General features: G+C 55.0%; 6 protein-coding genes across 6 annotated transcripts; 4 read left to right on the top strand and 2 right to left on the bottom strand.

The window, feature by feature from the left end:
- Positions 1–601: 601 nt before the first annotated feature.
- G647_06045 (uncharacterized protein) lies at positions 602–1,282 on the bottom strand (the record flags this gene model as incomplete). Its single annotated transcript, XM_008730370.1, has 1 exon — positions 602–1,282. The coding sequence occupies one exon, from the start codon at positions 1,280–1,282 to the stop codon at positions 602–604; it is 681 nt and encodes a 226-aa protein (XP_008728592.1).
- Positions 1,283–2,055: 773 nt separating this feature from the next.
- Positions 2,056–3,628, top strand: G647_06044 (uncharacterized protein; the record flags this gene model as incomplete). The annotated part of the gene is made up of 2 exons (XM_008730369.1): positions 2,056–2,501; positions 2,593–3,628. 2 exons carry the CDS (start codon positions 2,056–2,058, stop codon positions 3,626–3,628), a joined length of 1,482 nt encoding a protein of 493 aa, XP_008728591.1.
- A 667-nt stretch (positions 3,629–4,295) lies between these two features.
- On the bottom strand, positions 4,296–5,768 carry G647_06043 (uncharacterized protein; the record flags this gene model as incomplete). The annotated part of the gene is made up of 5 exons (XM_008730368.1): positions 4,296–4,361; positions 4,436–4,695; positions 4,810–5,098; positions 5,293–5,603; positions 5,702–5,768. 5 exons carry the CDS (start codon positions 5,766–5,768, stop codon positions 4,296–4,298), a joined length of 993 nt encoding a protein of 330 aa, XP_008728590.1.
- A 1,212-nt stretch (positions 5,769–6,980) lies between these two features.
- On the top strand, positions 6,981–8,108 carry G647_06042 (uncharacterized protein; the record flags this gene model as incomplete). Its single annotated transcript, XM_008730367.1, has 4 exons — positions 6,981–7,014; positions 7,077–7,412; positions 7,552–7,782; positions 7,888–8,108. The coding sequence occupies 4 exons, from the start codon at positions 6,981–6,983 to the stop codon at positions 8,106–8,108; spliced, it is 822 nt and encodes a 273-aa protein (XP_008728589.1).
- A 689-nt stretch (positions 8,109–8,797) lies between these two features.
- Positions 8,798–10,683, top strand: G647_06041 (uncharacterized protein; the record flags this gene model as incomplete). Its single annotated transcript, XM_008730366.1, has 2 exons — positions 8,798–10,289; positions 10,370–10,683. The coding sequence occupies 2 exons, from the start codon at positions 8,798–8,800 to the stop codon at positions 10,681–10,683; spliced, it is 1,806 nt and encodes a 601-aa protein (XP_008728588.1).
- A 2,158-nt stretch (positions 10,684–12,841) lies between these two features.
- G647_06040 (uncharacterized protein) lies at positions 12,842–15,783 on the top strand (the record flags this gene model as incomplete). The annotated part of the gene is made up of 2 exons (XM_008730365.1): positions 12,842–14,314; positions 14,365–15,783. The coding sequence occupies 2 exons, from the start codon at positions 12,842–12,844 to the stop codon at positions 15,781–15,783; spliced, it is 2,892 nt and encodes a 963-aa protein (XP_008728587.1).
- Between the last annotated feature and the right edge of the window lie 1,871 nt (positions 15,784–17,654).

Raw genomic sequence — 17,654 nt, 5'->3', positions numbered from 1 at the left:
CTCAGCTGACAAGTGAATGGCCTGGAGGAGGCATTTCAAGGGCTGGTGACAACGGCAGGATGCGCGATGATTGACTCGGCAGGGCCCCAATCGAGCTTTGGCCTCATAGTCTCGGAACCGGCCCACTGAAGGCGAAATAGAGAGGAAGAAGCTGAGAGTGGCCGGAATCATTCATATGTAGCACAGTACCGCAGCAGCAGAATTGGATTGCCGAGGTGGGCCATCACTAAACAGCAGGATGGAAGCGCGGAGCCAGGAAGGCCAATTGCCAGAACCCAGAAATCTCTAGCCAAAAACTCTCATTATTACGAGGTAAGGGCACGATGAAAGAGTTTAGAAGAAGCACAAAAGTACAGATGGGGAAGTGGGTGATAACCGCCTCGCAGGCGCCAAGGCTTGAACGTCGCACTAAAATCGCTTTGTAACAGCCGAAGATGTCCCGCTTTTAGGGCAGCCTTCGGCTGTTTTACACAGTACCGTGTACACAGGTGTGACAGGACTTAGCTCTCCCTGCTCTTGATACTGTGCACACACGCAATGTGACTGCTCGTACAGCAGCGTCGCAGGTGCCTCTTGGTCACCAGCAACCCCCGCGTCGCCCTCACTCGTTGAGGCCCTTGCGAGCGAGAACCCATAGAAAAGGGACGATCCGGCCATCCTCATTGTCGGGTAAAATTTGGCTGTCGATGATAGTAAAGCCACTGCTGCGCAGCGATTGCAGATTCGTTTCAGCGTCGAAGCTGCTCCAGTACATCTTAGCAGACCCTAGCCACTGTCGTGTCGTGCCGGGATCGTCCCTGACTCCGAGATTGCACACAAGGTAACCACCGGGTGATAGCCACGTCCAAATCTGGGCCATCATTGTCCGTTGTTCTTCGCGCGGGAGATGGATGATGGAGTAGAATGCCACGACCGCTTGCAACGACGAGGCTTCCAGCGCCAGGTTGGTCATATCATCCCTGATGAAATGTACGTGAGCTCCCGGCACATTGCTTTGGGCTAATGCAATCTGACTTCCTGAGATGTCATTCGCGATAACGTGGCCGCAGCGCTCTGCCAAGAGTTTCGTGCACGGGATGCCAGCGCCGCAACCCAATTCTGGAGCTGTCGCCCTTGACGCATTCTGTAACTGCAGAAGCAGCTTCCCAAGGTATTCGAGACGCGCCGATGGTTTGCTCGACGTCCACTCCAGGTATGTCGTGGCGATCCTGTCGTAGCCCGTCTGGACAAGGACCTTAGGGCCATCTGGGTTAACTGTATTCTGAGATATATCTCCATCCATTTCTGCCAATTACTGTCACTCGCATCGACCGGGCAACCTGTGTCATATAAGATATGAGGTCGTTTATATCTGCAGAGGCCTGAGCAGTCGGTGACTCATCGATTCCAAACGCCAGGGAAGCTGCAATCTTGCTGCACGTGCTGCACGTGATCTCCACCCAAGGTCACGTGTATGGGCGTCATCTCGCTTGACACTTTGAATTGCGCCTGACTTGCATTTGACTTGCATTTCACTTGAATCTGACATTTGGCACATGCCTTCCACTCGAGAGCTCTGCTTCGGACCCCATCATTGCCCAAACAGCCTTGCATCCTCCTGGAATACTTCCAGCGCGAAATCATGTGCATCATGTCGCACGTCTTATCTGCTTGGGCGACATCGGGAATCACGGCACACCGCCGGGCTAGTTCTCTCACAATGTGGGACGGGACCAGGCTTTCCATTTCTCCGACAGGTGAAGCAGCAATGCTCGCTAGAGTCCCACGAGAGTGCGTCTGAGCGAACACAAGGCCAGCAAAGAATTCCGGATCCTTCTGCTTGCAAATCCTCCATAGTTTGGTCCCCATGCTCTCCTGCGGACCACAGAGCTTCTATTCTTGTGTCCTTCGCGTGGTGCCGATATCGCCGAAAAGCTAATCAGCGGTCATTATCCCCGGGCCGAAAGTGAGAAGTCGCCGACCTCCTCTGCTTCTCATTACTTAACTAAGCCGCAATTTTCCAGCGTTTGACTCGCTCGTCTACCGGCGACGGGATACAAACGCGTTCTATCAGGAATGGTGCAGCAGAGTCTGCCTGACCGAGAACAGGTGCTGTCTGCTTCTGCTGCCGATAAAGGAGTCGAGGCTCTTGATGTTGCCGATGACGATGTTAAATCTCAAGCTGTGGCGCCCAGAAGTACCCTGCAGAAAATCATCGACTTCGTGACATGGACACCGCCGTGGTGTCGTTGGGATCCAGAGAAGCCACCGACCTTCTCGGTATGGCACAACATCCTCTTTGCGTTCGCTGGCGCTTTCACTGTCGGCAACCTATATTACAACCATCCAATTCTGAACATTCTGGCTCGAGACTTTAATGTGCCTTATGTGACGGTATCCCGGATCCCGACCTTAATGCAGGCTGGCTATGCTACTGGCCTGCTGTTCGTGTGTCCCCTTGGCGATCTGTTGAAGAGAAGGCCGCTGACCCTTGGGTTAATCGCCTTTACGGCGACAATGTGGTAAGTGATCTCGCTGACTACTCCACGGCGCAGGGCAGACCCCGTTCCATCGCAACCGATTTCTGCTCTCAAGCTGACCACCTTCGACCAGGATTGGGCTTTGCATAACGCCATCTTTCGCAGCTTTCTGCGCAATATCATACATTTGCGCCATTACCACGGTCATCCCCCAGGTCATGCTTCCTCTCGTCTCGGAGTTAGCGCCACCACATCAGCGTGCCCTGGCGTTGAGCATCACCACTTCCGGAAACCTTCTTGGAATTGTCATCGCACGCCTTCTGTCCGGCGTCGTCACGCAGTTCACTTCGTGGCGGAACGTCTACTGGATTGCACTGAGCTTGCAATACTTCATCTTGGTTGCACTCTGGCTATTCATGCCCGACTACCCGTCCTCAAATCCGCAGGGATTGAATTACTTCAAAATGATTGGCGGCATAATCCTTCTGTACAAGAAACACGCGGTGCTTGTCCAAGCTGGATTAATTAGCTACTGCATATCGGCTGCCTTCACGTCTTACTGGACTACATTGACGTTCCTCTTGGCGGATCCTCCCTACAACTATTCTCCTGTGGTTATCGGACTGTTCGCATTGATTGGCATCGCCGGCATTGTGATGGGGCCCGTCTACGCAAAGTATATCATTCAGCCTTTTGCACCTCTATTCTCCTGCATGATGGGCTGCGGTGCAAACCTCATCGGAATCATCATTGGGACATATAGCGGCAAGCACACGGTGGTAGGCCCAATCATACAAGCGTTCACCTTGGACATGGGTCTTCAAATTACGCAGGTGGCCAATAGGGCTGCAATACACGCGATTGAGCCCAACGGCCGGAACAGAGTGAATACAGCATTCATGTTGTGTACGTTCACGGGGCAGTTGACCGGCACGTCGGCAGGAGCCAAACTCTATGAGCACGGTGGCTGGATCGCTAGTGGAAGCCTCAGCGTTGCACTGGTGGGCTTGACCTTCGTGATCTGCATTCTACGGGGCCCGTATGAGGAAGGCTGGATAGGCTGGGGTGGTGGATGGGATGTTAGGAAGCAGAATCTGGCCGAAGCAACCAGCGGGCCGCAGCCTGTGGCGGTCGCCGAAGCTCCACCGACTGATGAAGAGAAGAAATGAATGCGAATGCCTAGACAAACACCATTTTGAAGGTGATGGTTCTGACCCGAGCTACAACTGCTTGCATTGGATGACATGGACGAGGAATATGACGATGCCCAGACAGCGGCTAAAAGCGATCTTCCCGGATTCGAAGCTCTCAAACCATTCACCACTGAGTCCCTAGCGAATCCATGAATCCATGAATCCATGAATGAGAAGCAGAAGTTACCAGAACTATAGGCGGATCGAAGAAATCACAAGAAGATCGACGATGCGGCGCGGGTCGGTAATCTCGTCCTCATTAGCTACACCGGGACGGGTTCTAAGAAGAAGGAACAGAGGATATCATCAGAGCCCTCGACACGCGACTTCAGCTCTGATGAGACCAAGTGGCTGGTCGAACTAAGTCACGAGGAATGTCTCCGTTCGAAGTGTCAGGGGTCGGCGTTTTCTTTCTAAGACCGCGATGTACAGCCCGGAAACGAAGCGAACATCAGTCGAAGATATACCAGGCTCGTGGTCATTCTTCAGATCCCACCGTTTCAAACTCGGTGACTGTGCAGCGGTGAAGCGATCGGCAAACCGAGTGGTCGGAGGCATGAGCTGTCTCGCATCATCCTAACCGAATACCATTGCTGCACCTGTCGTCTATTGGGTTACGTTCCCACTATCATATCCCCCCGGCTCAGGTGGCCGTTCCATTTGTCTTGGTCTCGCCGCCTTTCGGTCCATTATGTCCCCAATCCATTCCCTACCACCCACACCCGAGCGTTAGTTTCATGGTCAGAGTGCAAGGCTGCGTTCGCGGGTCTGCAGAAAACTTACCAGACCCAGAATCACCTGCCCGGCGTTCAACTCTCTTGAATTCTTTTCACCCAACCACTGCGGCTCCGTGCGATTGATGCCCTCTTCGATATCCACGGCATTACCACCTGCTACGAACAGAGCTTTCCCGTGCGCCGTCGGACTGGCTGTGACTTGGATGATATACTTTGCCACATCGGATGGCTGGTTCATTGGCATGTCGTTCTTGACCCACTCGGCGCGGACGCCCGACAGGAGTTGCGTGTCTGTTGCCCAGGGACCTATTGATGCACTCGTGTCAGGACTTTGATGTCTTTGAATCATCTGGCCTCAGCTGGCGTGGTATGGTGATTGGAGGAGGAAAACAAAAGTGCCCAACAACCAGATTCACATACAGATTGCGTTGACCCGCAACCCGTACAAGGGCGCAGCGAAAGGACGCAGCGCTCTCATGAGTCCCACTACGCCGTGCTTGGCGGCCGAGTATGCGAATAAGCCGGGCGACTCTTTGAACCCGGCGACCGAGGACACCAGCGTGATGCATTTCGAAGAATTGATCGATTCGGCCGATGTGGACGCTCTGTCGAAGGTATGTTTCTCCTTGAGGTACGCGACGGCCAGGCGCGCGAAATACAGCGTGCCGTTCAGGTTGATGTCGATGACGTCGGCGATGCCGGTCGGTGTCTGGAGGTGGGAGACCATGTTAGCGAGCACCCACACAGTCAAGACCAAATGGACCAAGAACACCACGGCGCGCTATCATCGTCCGCTAGCCATCCCCACTCACATGCTAACGCACGGTGTGAAATGGGGTGGGTATAAAACAATGCGGAACGATATGACACTCTGCAATGCTGCAATCCCGACGCGACACATACCTCCCTCACGCTCTCCAAGTTTAGCAGTTCCGGCTCCCAGTACCCAGGCCGCTCTGTCACAGCAGCACAGCAAATCGCCATGTCGACGTGTCCGTGCTGATTGTACGCGGCGTCGAATAACGAGAGCAGAGACTGATACTCCCGCACATTGACCTTTAGATACGTCACGCTGCCGGCCGAGGTTGATGCCGACGCGCGCAATTCGTCAGCCAGGTTCGAACCCTTCTTCTCGTCCCAGTCGCCGAAGAAGACGTGCGCCCCGGAGGTGTACAGTTGCGACACTGTCGCTGCGCCGATGCCTTGGGCGCCGCCTGATGATCGCGAAGGAAAGACATTGTCAACAGGGTTCTGTACTCTCGTGGGAGGGGAAGGAAGGGGTGCTTGGTCTGATATGGTACCGTCGACATACCGGCTATGACCACGACTTTGCCTCGGACGGAGTCGAGCGTGGGTTGGTCGATTTGGATTTCTGCCATTTTTGGCTGGTTGTCCTTAGGGAGGATAGAGGATGCGCGATTGTCGGGGCTTCAGCCTTGGTCCCAGTGTGAGGAGGACACCGGCGGCACGGCAGAGCACGGCACCGTAGGGTATAGGAAGACACCCGTGCAGGACTTGGTACGGGGATCGGTTCTACGATTGTGACTTTCGTACACTGTCTCGACTGTATACTTGCAGACCGTATCTGTATACTGTATCCCTGCAACGGGTATGCGAGTAACAGGATCCTCGCGGTTGAATCAGATCAAGATCACACCAAATGAAGTACTTGTCGAGTATACTCTGTAGTATCCGTGGAATGAGCTCGGGGTTCGGAACGCAGTGTTATAGGGTAGGTATCGTAGGTCGGTACGGTAGGTGCGATACTCCGTTCGTAGGTAGGTAGGTACCATAGATATACTATTTCGACTTTTCCGACTCTACTCCATACACCCTAATTAATTACTCCATCCATGCCCATGTTCCCACGCGACGTTGGTTCCGCACGCGCCGAGACATCGTGCCTCAAGCGAAACAAACGGAACTCCATTCGGGGCTTTGGTGAGGGGATCGCAGGCAGGGGCTAGACACCGGAGACACTCAGGACACCGGACCTGGGTTTCCTTGGGTTTGTGCGTCGGCAATTGATGCACGCCCTGTGCCCACAGGGCTGATTGGATCGACGGCGCGGTACGGGGTAGGGGGGGATGTCTCGGGGGCAAGGCTGAGGGTGCCCCACATGGAGATTGGCCATCTGGGTCGTTGTGGTGGTCCAGGGTTCGTGGGGCAATTCCGTGGAGGTGCGGCGAGTACGGGAGGAGTAGGTTGTGATGAATTATGTGGTGGATGAATCCCGGTCCGATCGATTTGGCGAAGGAAAGGAAAGATATCAATGAAGGCATGGGTAGTTGGATGGATTATTTGAATGACTGAATGATGACTGAATGAATTGCATACGGGTCAGGTACTAAGAGTTCACGATCAGAAAGCGCAGCCCAGGCAGTCAGTCAGACAGCCAGGCATTCAGCGATATATACAGACACGACATCTGCCCCGTTCGATCTGATCCGAAATCGACTGTCAACACAAATATTGGAGCGGGAACATACGGTACGGGTGTCACGGATTCCTGCTCAGACGGGACGACTATTCAGCCATCAAGACACGATTGATATCTAACGTCCAGTATCTCTCCCACACACACATTCACGATGCCGAGCGACAGAAAAAGTATCGTCGTTACCGGTGAGTAGTCAGTCCCTTCCTGTCGAGAGAAACTCCCGCTGACGCCGCCTGCGCAACCACAGGCGGTGCCTCAGGGATAGGCCTGGGCATCACCCGCTTGTTCGCCGAGCAAGGAGCCCATATCTCCGTGCTGGATGTGAACCCGCAGGGCGGCGACATCGTCAAGGCCCTCTCGGCAGAATATCCCGACGGGGGCCTCTCGTTCTACAAGGCCGACATCTCGAACTGGGACGAATTGGCATCCGTGTTCCAGCAGGTCCACACGCAGCAGGGCCGCATTGACGTCGTGATGGCCAATGCCGGCATTTCCAAGGAACCGAGACTCATCGTGGACGAGGACACGCCCTCCAAGCCGGCCTTGCATACCTTGGATGTCAACCTCACGGGGACGATATATAGTGAGTTGTAACGACGACCTTTGCGTTGCGTTCCGTTGCGTGGTGCCGATATGCATAACAGTGCATGTCCTTGCGCGAAACACCTACTGCTCGATACTTTACTGTACTGTGACTGACTAACACACACGTTTCCGTATAGCCGTCAAACTGGCGATTCATTACATCAGGAAGAACGATGCCGTCAACGGAGCGACCGTCCCGTCGAGGGGCTCCATCATCTGCACGGCGTCAAACGCCGGGCTCTACCCCTTTGCCGTGGCTCCCCTGTACGCGGCCTCGAAGTTCGGGGTCGTCGGGCTGGTGCGGTCACTGGCGCGGCAACTCGAGAGGGAAGCCATCCAGATCAATGCTTTGGCGCCTGCTGTTCTCGGTACGTATTCCAACATACACACTCGCCCGCTCACCTAGGTGGAGTTTGCATGGGTATCGGGTGTGGCCATATGCGTGATGCGTGCCTGATGCTAACAACAGGCAGAAACGAACATCGCCCCCAGCAAGGATCTGTTCAAGCCCATGATCGTCACGCCCATGTCGACTCTGACGCGCGGGGTGCAGCAGCTGGTGTCGAATCCTTCGTTGACGGGTCAGATTGCGGAAATCCACGGGCAGAGTGTGACATTGAGGGAGCCGCCGGCTTATGCCGACGAGGACACGGGCAAGAATATCGAGACGTTCTGGTCATTGGGGTATGCTTGAGCTGAGAGTGTTGGAGGGTGTTGGAAGGTGTTCGTTTCGGCGAAGCGTAGTCGTACCTGGGTACGCCTACTTAGGCTTGGTACACTACAGTACACTGATCCACCGCTCTCCTTTTCTATCCTCTCCTCTTCTGTGGATTGAGTCGCGTTATTGAGTAACAAGGCAACAAGGTGGGAGGATACTCCGTACCTCCTGTGTCTCCGCTGCCCCCGAGAAACCGCCGGAGAATGGACGCCGGATCCGGGATTCTTCCCACACGCCGCCCAGCCTCGCGCTCCTTGTCTGTCGGTCGTTCCGCCAGTGAAACGAGGCAAGGCACTCGGATCCGACCAGATCCACAAATCACACACCTGCCTGTCGTTGCCTGTATCGCCAGCTACGCCCCCGCTTGCACCCGTGTGGACCAGCTCTCGGCCAGTGATGCCATCCATCCATTACCCCGGACTCGTGGAGGTTCAGATGCCTCGGGCTCGGAGTGAGTGGCCTGAGGTCGAATCGAGGTCGACGATTCACAACAGACCCGACCACATAACACACACAGTTATCTGTCTCCTGCTTCGTCCCCAGCACTGGCTTGAGCTGCCTTTTCAGCATCATAGACGGCCGTCTCCAGCTCCCCACCATGTCGTAGCCCCATTGTTCTACAGCATCGCCCGCTGTCCTCGTACAGTACACGCTCCCACCAAGCCATGTCGTCCGCGAAATCGCGGCTGGCCAGCTTGGCCGCCCATCTCTTTCCCTCCAGCTCTAGGTCCGGTTCGACGTCGGCCACAAACGGCAGCGGCGCGCCCATCGACAATCTCAGTGTCGACAACCACACCGTCGGCACCCTGTCATGGTACAACGTGCATACCCTGTCGCCGGCGTTCTTCCTGCCCCGTGCCGCTGCGATCGAACCGGACGCGCCGGCCATCTACCACCGCACAGCGAACAACAAGATCATCCGACGGACGTACCGAGAGTTTGCCGACCGTGCGCGCGGGTTTGCCTATTTCGTGAAGAAAAAGGGATACAAGCGGGTAGGCATCCTATGCACAAACACACCGGCCTTTCTGGAGGCGGTGTTTGGCATCGGAGGCGCAGGGGCCATCAACATTGCGATCAACTACCGGTTGAAAAAGGATGACATCTCGTACATCTTTGACCATGCGGATGCGGACGCCATCGTGGTGGACGCCGAGTATGTTGCTCTGCTGGACGATTACAGGAAAACGCACGCCAATGTGCCGATCATCATCGACACGGACACGGACGCCGTCGAGGGGCCCTTGTGCGGCCCGTTTGACCAGGCTGTCCTCGAGGGCTTGCAGTACGATCGGTCGCTGGGGTCCAAGGGCTGGGATGGCCTCGAAGCGCAGGCCGCCGACGAACTCGCCGTGAACGCTCTGGCCTACACGTCTGGCACGACCGCCCGGCCCAAGGGCGTCGAGTACACGCATCGAGGCTGCTATCTCGGGGCGCTGGGCAACGTCATCGAATCGGGCCTGGCGTACCACGACGGCGAGCGGTGCAAGTATCTGTGGACGCTGCCCATGTTCCACGCCATGGGCTGGACGTTTCCCTGGGCCGTGACCGCCGCGCGGGGCACGCATTACTGCCTGCGAAAGATCGACTATCCCGAGATCTGGCGGCTGCTGAAGGACGAAGGAATCACCCACTACTGTGCGGCTCCCACGGTCAACACGCTGCTGTGCGCCGACTCGAACGCGGAGAAACTTCCAAACCCCGTGCGGGTCACGGTCGCGGCCAGTCCACCGACGGCACATCTGTTCGAGCAGATGACCAATTTGAATCTGCACCCGGTGCACGTCTACGGACTGACCGAGACGTACGGGCCCATCACGAAGGGGTATATCCTGCCGGAGTGGCATCGATACCCCAACGTCAAGGACAAGTACGCCAAAATGGCCCGTCAAGGCCACGGCTTTGTGACGTCGTTGCCGGTCCGAGTGATCAAAACGGACGTCCCCGATGGCACCATCATCGACGTCGAAAAGAACGGCAAGGAGATTGGCGAGATCGTCTTCAACGGCAACATCTGCGCGAGGGGGTATTACAAGGACGAAGCCGCGACCAGGAAATTGTTCCTCGGCGGTGTCCTGCATTCTGGCGACCTGGCTGTTTGGCACGAGGATGGAGCCGTTCAGATTCTCGATCGTGCCAAGGATATCATTATCTCTGGTAAGTCTGTCGTAGCGCTACTTGTTGCCCCTGCCTCTGCCTCTCAAAATGTTCTGATCTCCCTGACATGTTGAAACCAGGTGGTGAAAATATCTCTTCGGTCGCCCTAGAATCCATCATAGTTACCCACCCCGAGATTCTTGAGTGCGGCGTCGCTGCAGTCAGTGACAGCCACTGGGGCGAGAGGCCCAAGGCGTTCATCACGGTCAAACCCAATGCCAAGGTCACGGGCGAGGAAGTCATCCAGTGGATGCGTGACCACCCGGGGATCAGCAGGTTCATGGTTTGTCGAGAGGTCGAGATTGTCCCGGAATTGCCCAAGACCAGCACCGGCAAGATAAGAAAGAATGTGCTCCGGGCGTGGGCCAAGGGTGCAGAAAGAGGAGGAGAGTAAGTGAATTGGAATCCTGGGCAATGGACAGGACTGGAACGGTTGAGGGCCTATAAATCGAACCTTCCTGTACGGTCAAAGAGTCTATACTCGGCGTTGCTAGCAGATTTCTTGTCGATATCATACCCAGTCGCATTTAATCTGTATTGTTTCTGGCAGTGCCATATCACTGAAACCAGTGTGCACGTCTTCCCACTTCGACCTCGAAATCTTGGACGCTTAATGTGCCCGCCCGGTTAGCAGCCATATTTCGAAGGACTGGATTCTATGCCAAATCACCCTTCTTGCGGAGGGACGGGTTGTTTTTCTTTGCGAATTGATTGTTGCTAACAGACGCCGTACCCTGTATTTAGAGCACCGTCTGCAGACCTCTGCGCCAGAGTTATCTGGGCCATCAACGATGTGCAACACTCGCCTCAAAATGCAGTAAGATGTGTCAGTATGCGATACGTTGCCGACTTGAGAGGCTGTCGAAGCTCCATTTCGGCAGAACGCATAGCCAAGACCATGGAAGTGCTGTCTGTGAGCTGGGCATTGACAGATGGTGGGCTCCCGGACAGACTGTTTAAGAAGTGGAAATGTGAGCTGCACACAGGCTGTAACCGATATGCGGCTCGAATGCCCAAGGTGCCAAGTTGGATGCGGCGCCACGCAGCTTATCGGCGTCCCGGAGCTTCTGGCGCCGCCTCTCTTGCATGAGCACGTCATGCCACAGGGACTAGTGGTTATACACGGCGCCGCGTTGACTTAGACTTCATTGTGCCATCTCTTGAATGTACAGTTCAAATTGGAAGAAAGGAAGAAAGAGGGGAAAGGGTACCAGCTTGGCGACTCAGAAATTGCTTGACGATCAAGACGGGAGTCGTGACCACAGTACCATCTGAGGCCGACAGCGAGCAGCAGGACGAGAAGCCTCGAAAGGGCAGGAGCTAGCAGACTGTGAAAGCGTTAGCATTTTAGACCATGCAATGCTGGGAGTGTGAGTTCCGAGGGATGTTCGTGCGGAGATCTGCAAGACTGCTACATCTGCGTGCTGAATCGAAGGTCAATTCTGAACCGTAGTCGATGCGAGACCATTGGATAAGATAATTTCAGATAATCTGACAGAAGCGGGGGATTCAAAAATAACCCGAGGCCTCCAGCTTTGGACCCGAGTGCAAGAAGAGAGCAGAATCAGTTTTCACACAAATGAGCTTCCAGGCGGGATGCCGAGGAATGAGTGAGTTCAGAGAAACTGCAGGCCGTCCTCTGTACGGGGTACACTCCTCTGGCTATGCCCTTAGCCACATCCTGACGCAATGGTGCCATGGACACGGCTGCATCGTAAACCTGGAAGATGCTGGAGGACCAAGCACCGACCACCGCGACGGCCACTCAAGGGCGCCGTGGGTGGCGCCTAACCGCTGGCACCCGCTGCACTGCGGCAAGCCTGACGCCGAAAGAGTCGAGATACCTTCCTCGTGGCTGGGTCTAGCTGATGAGGTCCCCACCAGCTTGTCAATACAATATCTAGCAAAGCTGCGATCTGCACCCATACTATTGCTCGATATTTATCTTGGGCGACTATTGATCAGTCGCAGCTGAAGGCACTTTGACGTGAAGATTCCGGCGGCTAGGAGCAACAACGGTTGGGAGGCACTAACCAAGTGGCCACTCGCAGGCTGAACCAGTGACTTCGCATCCCCCTGGATCTCACTCACCACTCACTCACTCGCTCGCCCGTGACCATCTGCCACCTTCAACCACCATTCACAGCCTCTTCACCAGGCCTTCCCGCCCCCATTCCTCCTTCACCACCCACGTCTTTCAGCCTCTTAGACGGTCAGTGCAGGAATACCGTATTATCAACAATCTTGTGTGTTGGCGGCAATGTGCGTTCTCGTCCTCGTACCGGGAGCATCGTGATCTTTCACCGCCGCAAGCGGGCTGCGCCGCACCTTGAGCCCGAAAACAACAGGCTCTCCATCCGACCCTCGTCCCTTCCGCACATCGACCCTCTTGATGCACGCCGCTTGGGTTCGACGGCATTCCTGAGGCAGTCGCCCATGCCGGTCCTACAATTACAGCAAGCAGAATCAACCTTCTCATCGACATCCTAGACACACCGTCAAACACAACCTACATTTCTACCATTCCGGCCGCCCAGCCTGATCCTGTCATCATGGCTGACGAACCACGGCGCCGCCTCTCTCCTATTCATACGCGAAACCTGAGCACGATCACGGTCGAGTCTGATAGTTCAGACAGTTCTCCGTGCCCTGGCGATGACGAGGACACGGATTACTTCATGGCACACGCCAACGATTCACAGTCTTCCCTCGGTGCCGTTACGGCTATCAGAGACTGTGACGAGGACATCGACCTGGAGCAAGTCCACCGCCTCTCTCCGATATCCAAGTTACCTCCCGAAATCCTCATTGCGATCCTTGCGAAACTCACCAGCACTTCTGACCTCCGGAACTCGATGCTGGTGTGTTATCACTGGGCTCTCTATACCGTCGGCATTCTGTGGCACCGACCGCTCTGCAACAAATGGCCGAACTTACTCAATGTCGTGGCCGCGCTGGGAAAGGGCGACAAGAGCTATTTTCCCTACCATGAGATGGTCAAGAGACTGAATTTATCTGCAATTTCCGACAAGATCAATGACGGGACAGTACAACCCTTCATGAACTGCAAGGGCATTGAACGCCTGACGCTTACAAACTGCTCGAATCTGACGGATTTTGGCGTGGCAGGATTGGTGGACGGCTGCAAGAAACTCCAGGCACTGGATGTCACGGATTTGGACGCCTTGACCGATCAAACATTGCATGTTGTGGCTCAAAACTGCGCCAAACTGCAGGGCCTCAACATCACCAACTGCTCCAATATCACAGATGAGTCTCTACTCGATATTGCCGAGAATTGCAGACAGCTCAAGAGACTGAAGCTGAATGGCGTGGTGAGGGCAACGGACCTCTCCATCACCGCTGTTGCTAGGAACTGCCGCTCAATCCTGGAGATTGACCTGGCGGGCTGCCATTCCATCTCCTCAGAATCGGTCACGGCGCTGCTGTCCAATCTGTCCCATCTCCGAGAACTCCGTCTGGCCCATTGTATTGACATCAATGATTCGGCATTCACCAACCTGCCGCCTCGACTATCTTTTGAGGCTTTGAGAATTCTCGATCTCACTGCCTGTGAACAAGTCCGAGACGATGCTATTGGGAGGATTATCCCCGCTGCGCCGCGGTTAAGGAATTTGGTGTTGGCGAAATGCAGACATATTACTGACCGCGCCGTTGCGTCCATTTGCAAGCTGGGGAAGAACTTGCACTACATTCACCTTGGCCACTGCATCAACTTGACGGACAACGCGGTGATCCAGCTGGTGAAGGCCTGCAATCGAATTAGATATATCGACTTGGCATGTTGCTCTCGCCTCACAGATGCCAGCGTTCGTCACCTGGCACAGCTTCCAAAGCTTCGCAGAATTGGTTTGGTCAAGTGTCAGAACTTGACGGACGTTAGTATCATGGCGCTGGCTCATGGACCTCTCCTGTTCAGTCCGACCGGCAAACCTGGCGGTCCTTCACAATTTGTGTCCCTCGAGAGAGTTCACCTCAGTTATTGTGTAAATCTGACACTCAAGGTACGAGCGGAAGATCTTTGTTGTTATCTTCCCCACTGACGACTGAACAGGGCATCACGGCATTGCTTCACAACTGTCCACGGCTGACCCACCTGTCACTGACTGGAGTTCAAGCATTCCTCCGAGAGGATCTGACCCGCTTCTGTCGAGATGCGCCGGCCGAGTTCACACATCCTCAGCGAGATGTCTTCTGTGTCTTTTCTGGAGATGGCGTCCAGCGACTTCGGGACTACCTGATGCGTCTTGCTGTGGACGAGGCGCAGCGTGAAGGTCGTGAAGCTCTCGACGACAGTCTGCTTGATGGAGTTGACAGTCCAGGCGCAGATACCGTCTCTGACGACGGCACAATTGACGGTAACGACCATTTGATGGACCCTGTACTGAATTCCAACCGTCATGGCCTGTCTTTCGCCAGTACGCCTCGACCACGACCGAGACCACGAAGTCTACACGAGCTCTCGAGTTTCCACGTCGAAATGCCACTGCTGCCATTTGACCAGGTCCAAAATATGGGTCCTTGGACACCTGGAGCACCGCTTACGCCGGAAAGTCGAGCATCTCTCGCACCCCACCTCAACCTCATCAATTCAAACATGTATCCAGCAGAAACATATGAGCGCCGGTCTCGGAGTCCTGGTTACACGAGCGCGTTTGATGTTGCGGCAGAATATGGCGAGCGCGCGAGAAGCACCTCTCGAACACCATCCAGAAGACATACCTTGGAATCATCTTCGGGTCTATACGCGCCACCTCTGGTTCCCATGCATGGTTACCGAGAGAGCAGTTCCAGGCCGGTGGAGCTAGGCCATTATTCCCACGATCCGCGAGCAGGCTATTTTGGGCTTGATGATCCCCGCAGATTCCCCGGGTGGGCGAATTCTCACGTCTTTGCGCCAGAGGCTCCCAGAAGACACTATCCTGGCTCATCCTTGAGAAACCCTGGTGATGTGCGGCAGTCATTTCTACGACCTGAGCCGGACTACAGCGCCTTCGACGCCAATCACGAAGCAATAATGTCGACCATTCCAGGCAGCAGATCTGGAAGCCGCCATCCCTCAAGGTCCAACAGCCCTCACATCTCTCGAGTTAACAGCCGGTCAGGGTTGAGTAATCTTTTGGCCCCACCGAGAAGCTATGCATCGACGCCTCTGAGTCAGGAAGAAGGTGGAAGGCGTCATAGTCGGGAGAGGCGCAGCCGGGAAAGGGCTCGGATGGCGGAAGAAGCACACCGGGAAGCGATGCTGCGGGCCCTCGCTGAAGCTGATGCTGCCCATCAGTTGATGCCTGAACTCCGCCGAGGCGACTCGGACAGACAAATCGACCTCCCTTTGCTACCACCAGAACTGATAGAACGAGTGTCAAGGACACCAAATACCGCAGCCGACTCTGCACCAGCGGCGATTCGCCTTGAAGCAGAGCACACGGAGCCTGCTGTCGACCGAGATCAGGATGTCACCATGACGCAATGAGGATGCTTTTCTGGATTGGATGACGAGTAGTTTTAGCTGACGTATGCCGAATGGATGGAAATGACCGGAGCGATGAAATGCGGGATCTGGGAAGGACAGCTGGAGTCGGCCTTAGCCTTGTATGAGCCATTGTCACTGACGCGGAAGCCCGAATCCAACGACAGCATCTACAGTGTGAGCATGGGCGATAGCATTCAAGCGAGCAAGGTGTTCCGGACAGTGAGACCTCGATATGTATATCCTCCGGGTGGGGCAGCACCTTCAGGGTTTCTGAGCCTGTTGACGGGCATGCTGCCTCCGGGCGGAAGGAGAGGTGTGGTAGGGTTTCTCTCTGAGTTTTATGCCTGTATGACTGAGGCCATCGTTGAGTCGTGCCTCCCTTATGTTTACCCAACAAGTGGCATACCTATCAACATACTGGATGGGCTGACCTCCGGCCTAGACGGCAATTTGAGACACTGCTGAACTCGGGTACCGAGCAGATATGCTTCTTTTTTATCGGTGTTTCGCGTCCTTGCATGTATCAGCCGCAGTAGACGTGACAAATAACGGCCGTGTCCTCGGAATCGCTTGAGGTGCTCTGCAATTCAGCGCAGCTACGCCAACCTTGTGGCGTCCGCCTCGTGGCAGCCACACCATTCAGTGGAGGTTTAAGAATTGGGGGACTAGTGACATTTATTCGGCCAGGAATACCTGTACGCGTCGTTGTCGATAGTATGTGGCTAGTTGACCGTTCTAGAAGTGTCACGATACTGACTAACGGCCGAGGAGTTATCGAGTCGAATGTGCCTCGCTTCTTGATAAGCGAACAGGCACGCTGCGACGTCTCTGTCTCCTGAGGACAGAGATGAGTGACGTCGGTTTATGGTATGGTCCTGATGGTCCTGATGGTACGGAGCACTAGTTGACGTGCTGGCTGACAGAGTCCCCGCCGTGCACGTGGAGGCACAGGCGACTTCTTTGACATCAATCATGCTCGCTTCAATACTCCAGAATGACTGTGCACCGTGCACCGCGCAGTCTTTAGTCCAGTATGAACATGGCATTGAGTTCGGCCACCTCTTAGCAAAACTCTGAATGACGCGCCACCAATCACCAAAACCGCAGGGAGACGCGACCAACATCGGGATGCTCGCTCCGACATTAGATGCGTCTCCTCTCACTTAGGGCCTCGTATTCCTCAAGTCGACCAGGAAATTATCGACTCGCGATCAAGCATTTGCGCCCTCTGCCGGCGAATGCCCGCTGGGTGACAAAAACACCCACCAAGTCGAGGTCCGGTTTCGTCAGGGGAGACCTCCAGTAATTAATTCACAGCACCTGGTGGCAGAATCGAGGACGAGAGGTTGGTGCATACGAGTACTCATTATTCCTTGGCTGACTCTGAACTTACTGAGGAAGACATATCATGCTACCCTTGGCAGATATTCTGACATATGCAGACGCCCGAGTCCCAAGGCAGTGGCTCTAGCCCACGTTGACGGATCTACCTAAACAAGTACGGCTTGGAAAGACCAGTACGCATTACGTGTCGGCTCTCCCCTCCTTTACCCTAGACACAAGCTAAAGAAAGCTTTCCGACTGAGCCAGAACAAGTGGTTGGGACCTGCATCATGGCCGTGGATATGACGGATATGAAACGCCACCCACCAAGGGCGTACCTGCTGACACAGTATCATGGCTTCATCATTCCTTGGTCAAGCTAGGCGATGACGAGCAAGCTGGAGAAGATGGGCTCTTCCTCGCAGCCAGTGCACCCGTGGCACTTCTAGCGCTCAGCTTGCAGCACTTGGGTCGGGAGCAGCAGGAAAGTTCCGTCCCTCGCTACCTGAAAGCCAAACCCGAAGCCAAAACCGACCGGCGACCTTGGA

The sequence above is a fragment of the Cladophialophora carrionii genome, assembly GCF_000365165.1.
Source record: "Cladophialophora carrionii CBS 160.54 unplaced genomic scaffold supercont1.5, whole genome shotgun sequence".
NCBI lineage: Eukaryota > Fungi > Ascomycota > Eurotiomycetes > Chaetothyriales > Herpotrichiellaceae > Cladophialophora > Cladophialophora carrionii.
This window is presented reverse-complemented; position numbering and strand designations above follow the sequence as displayed.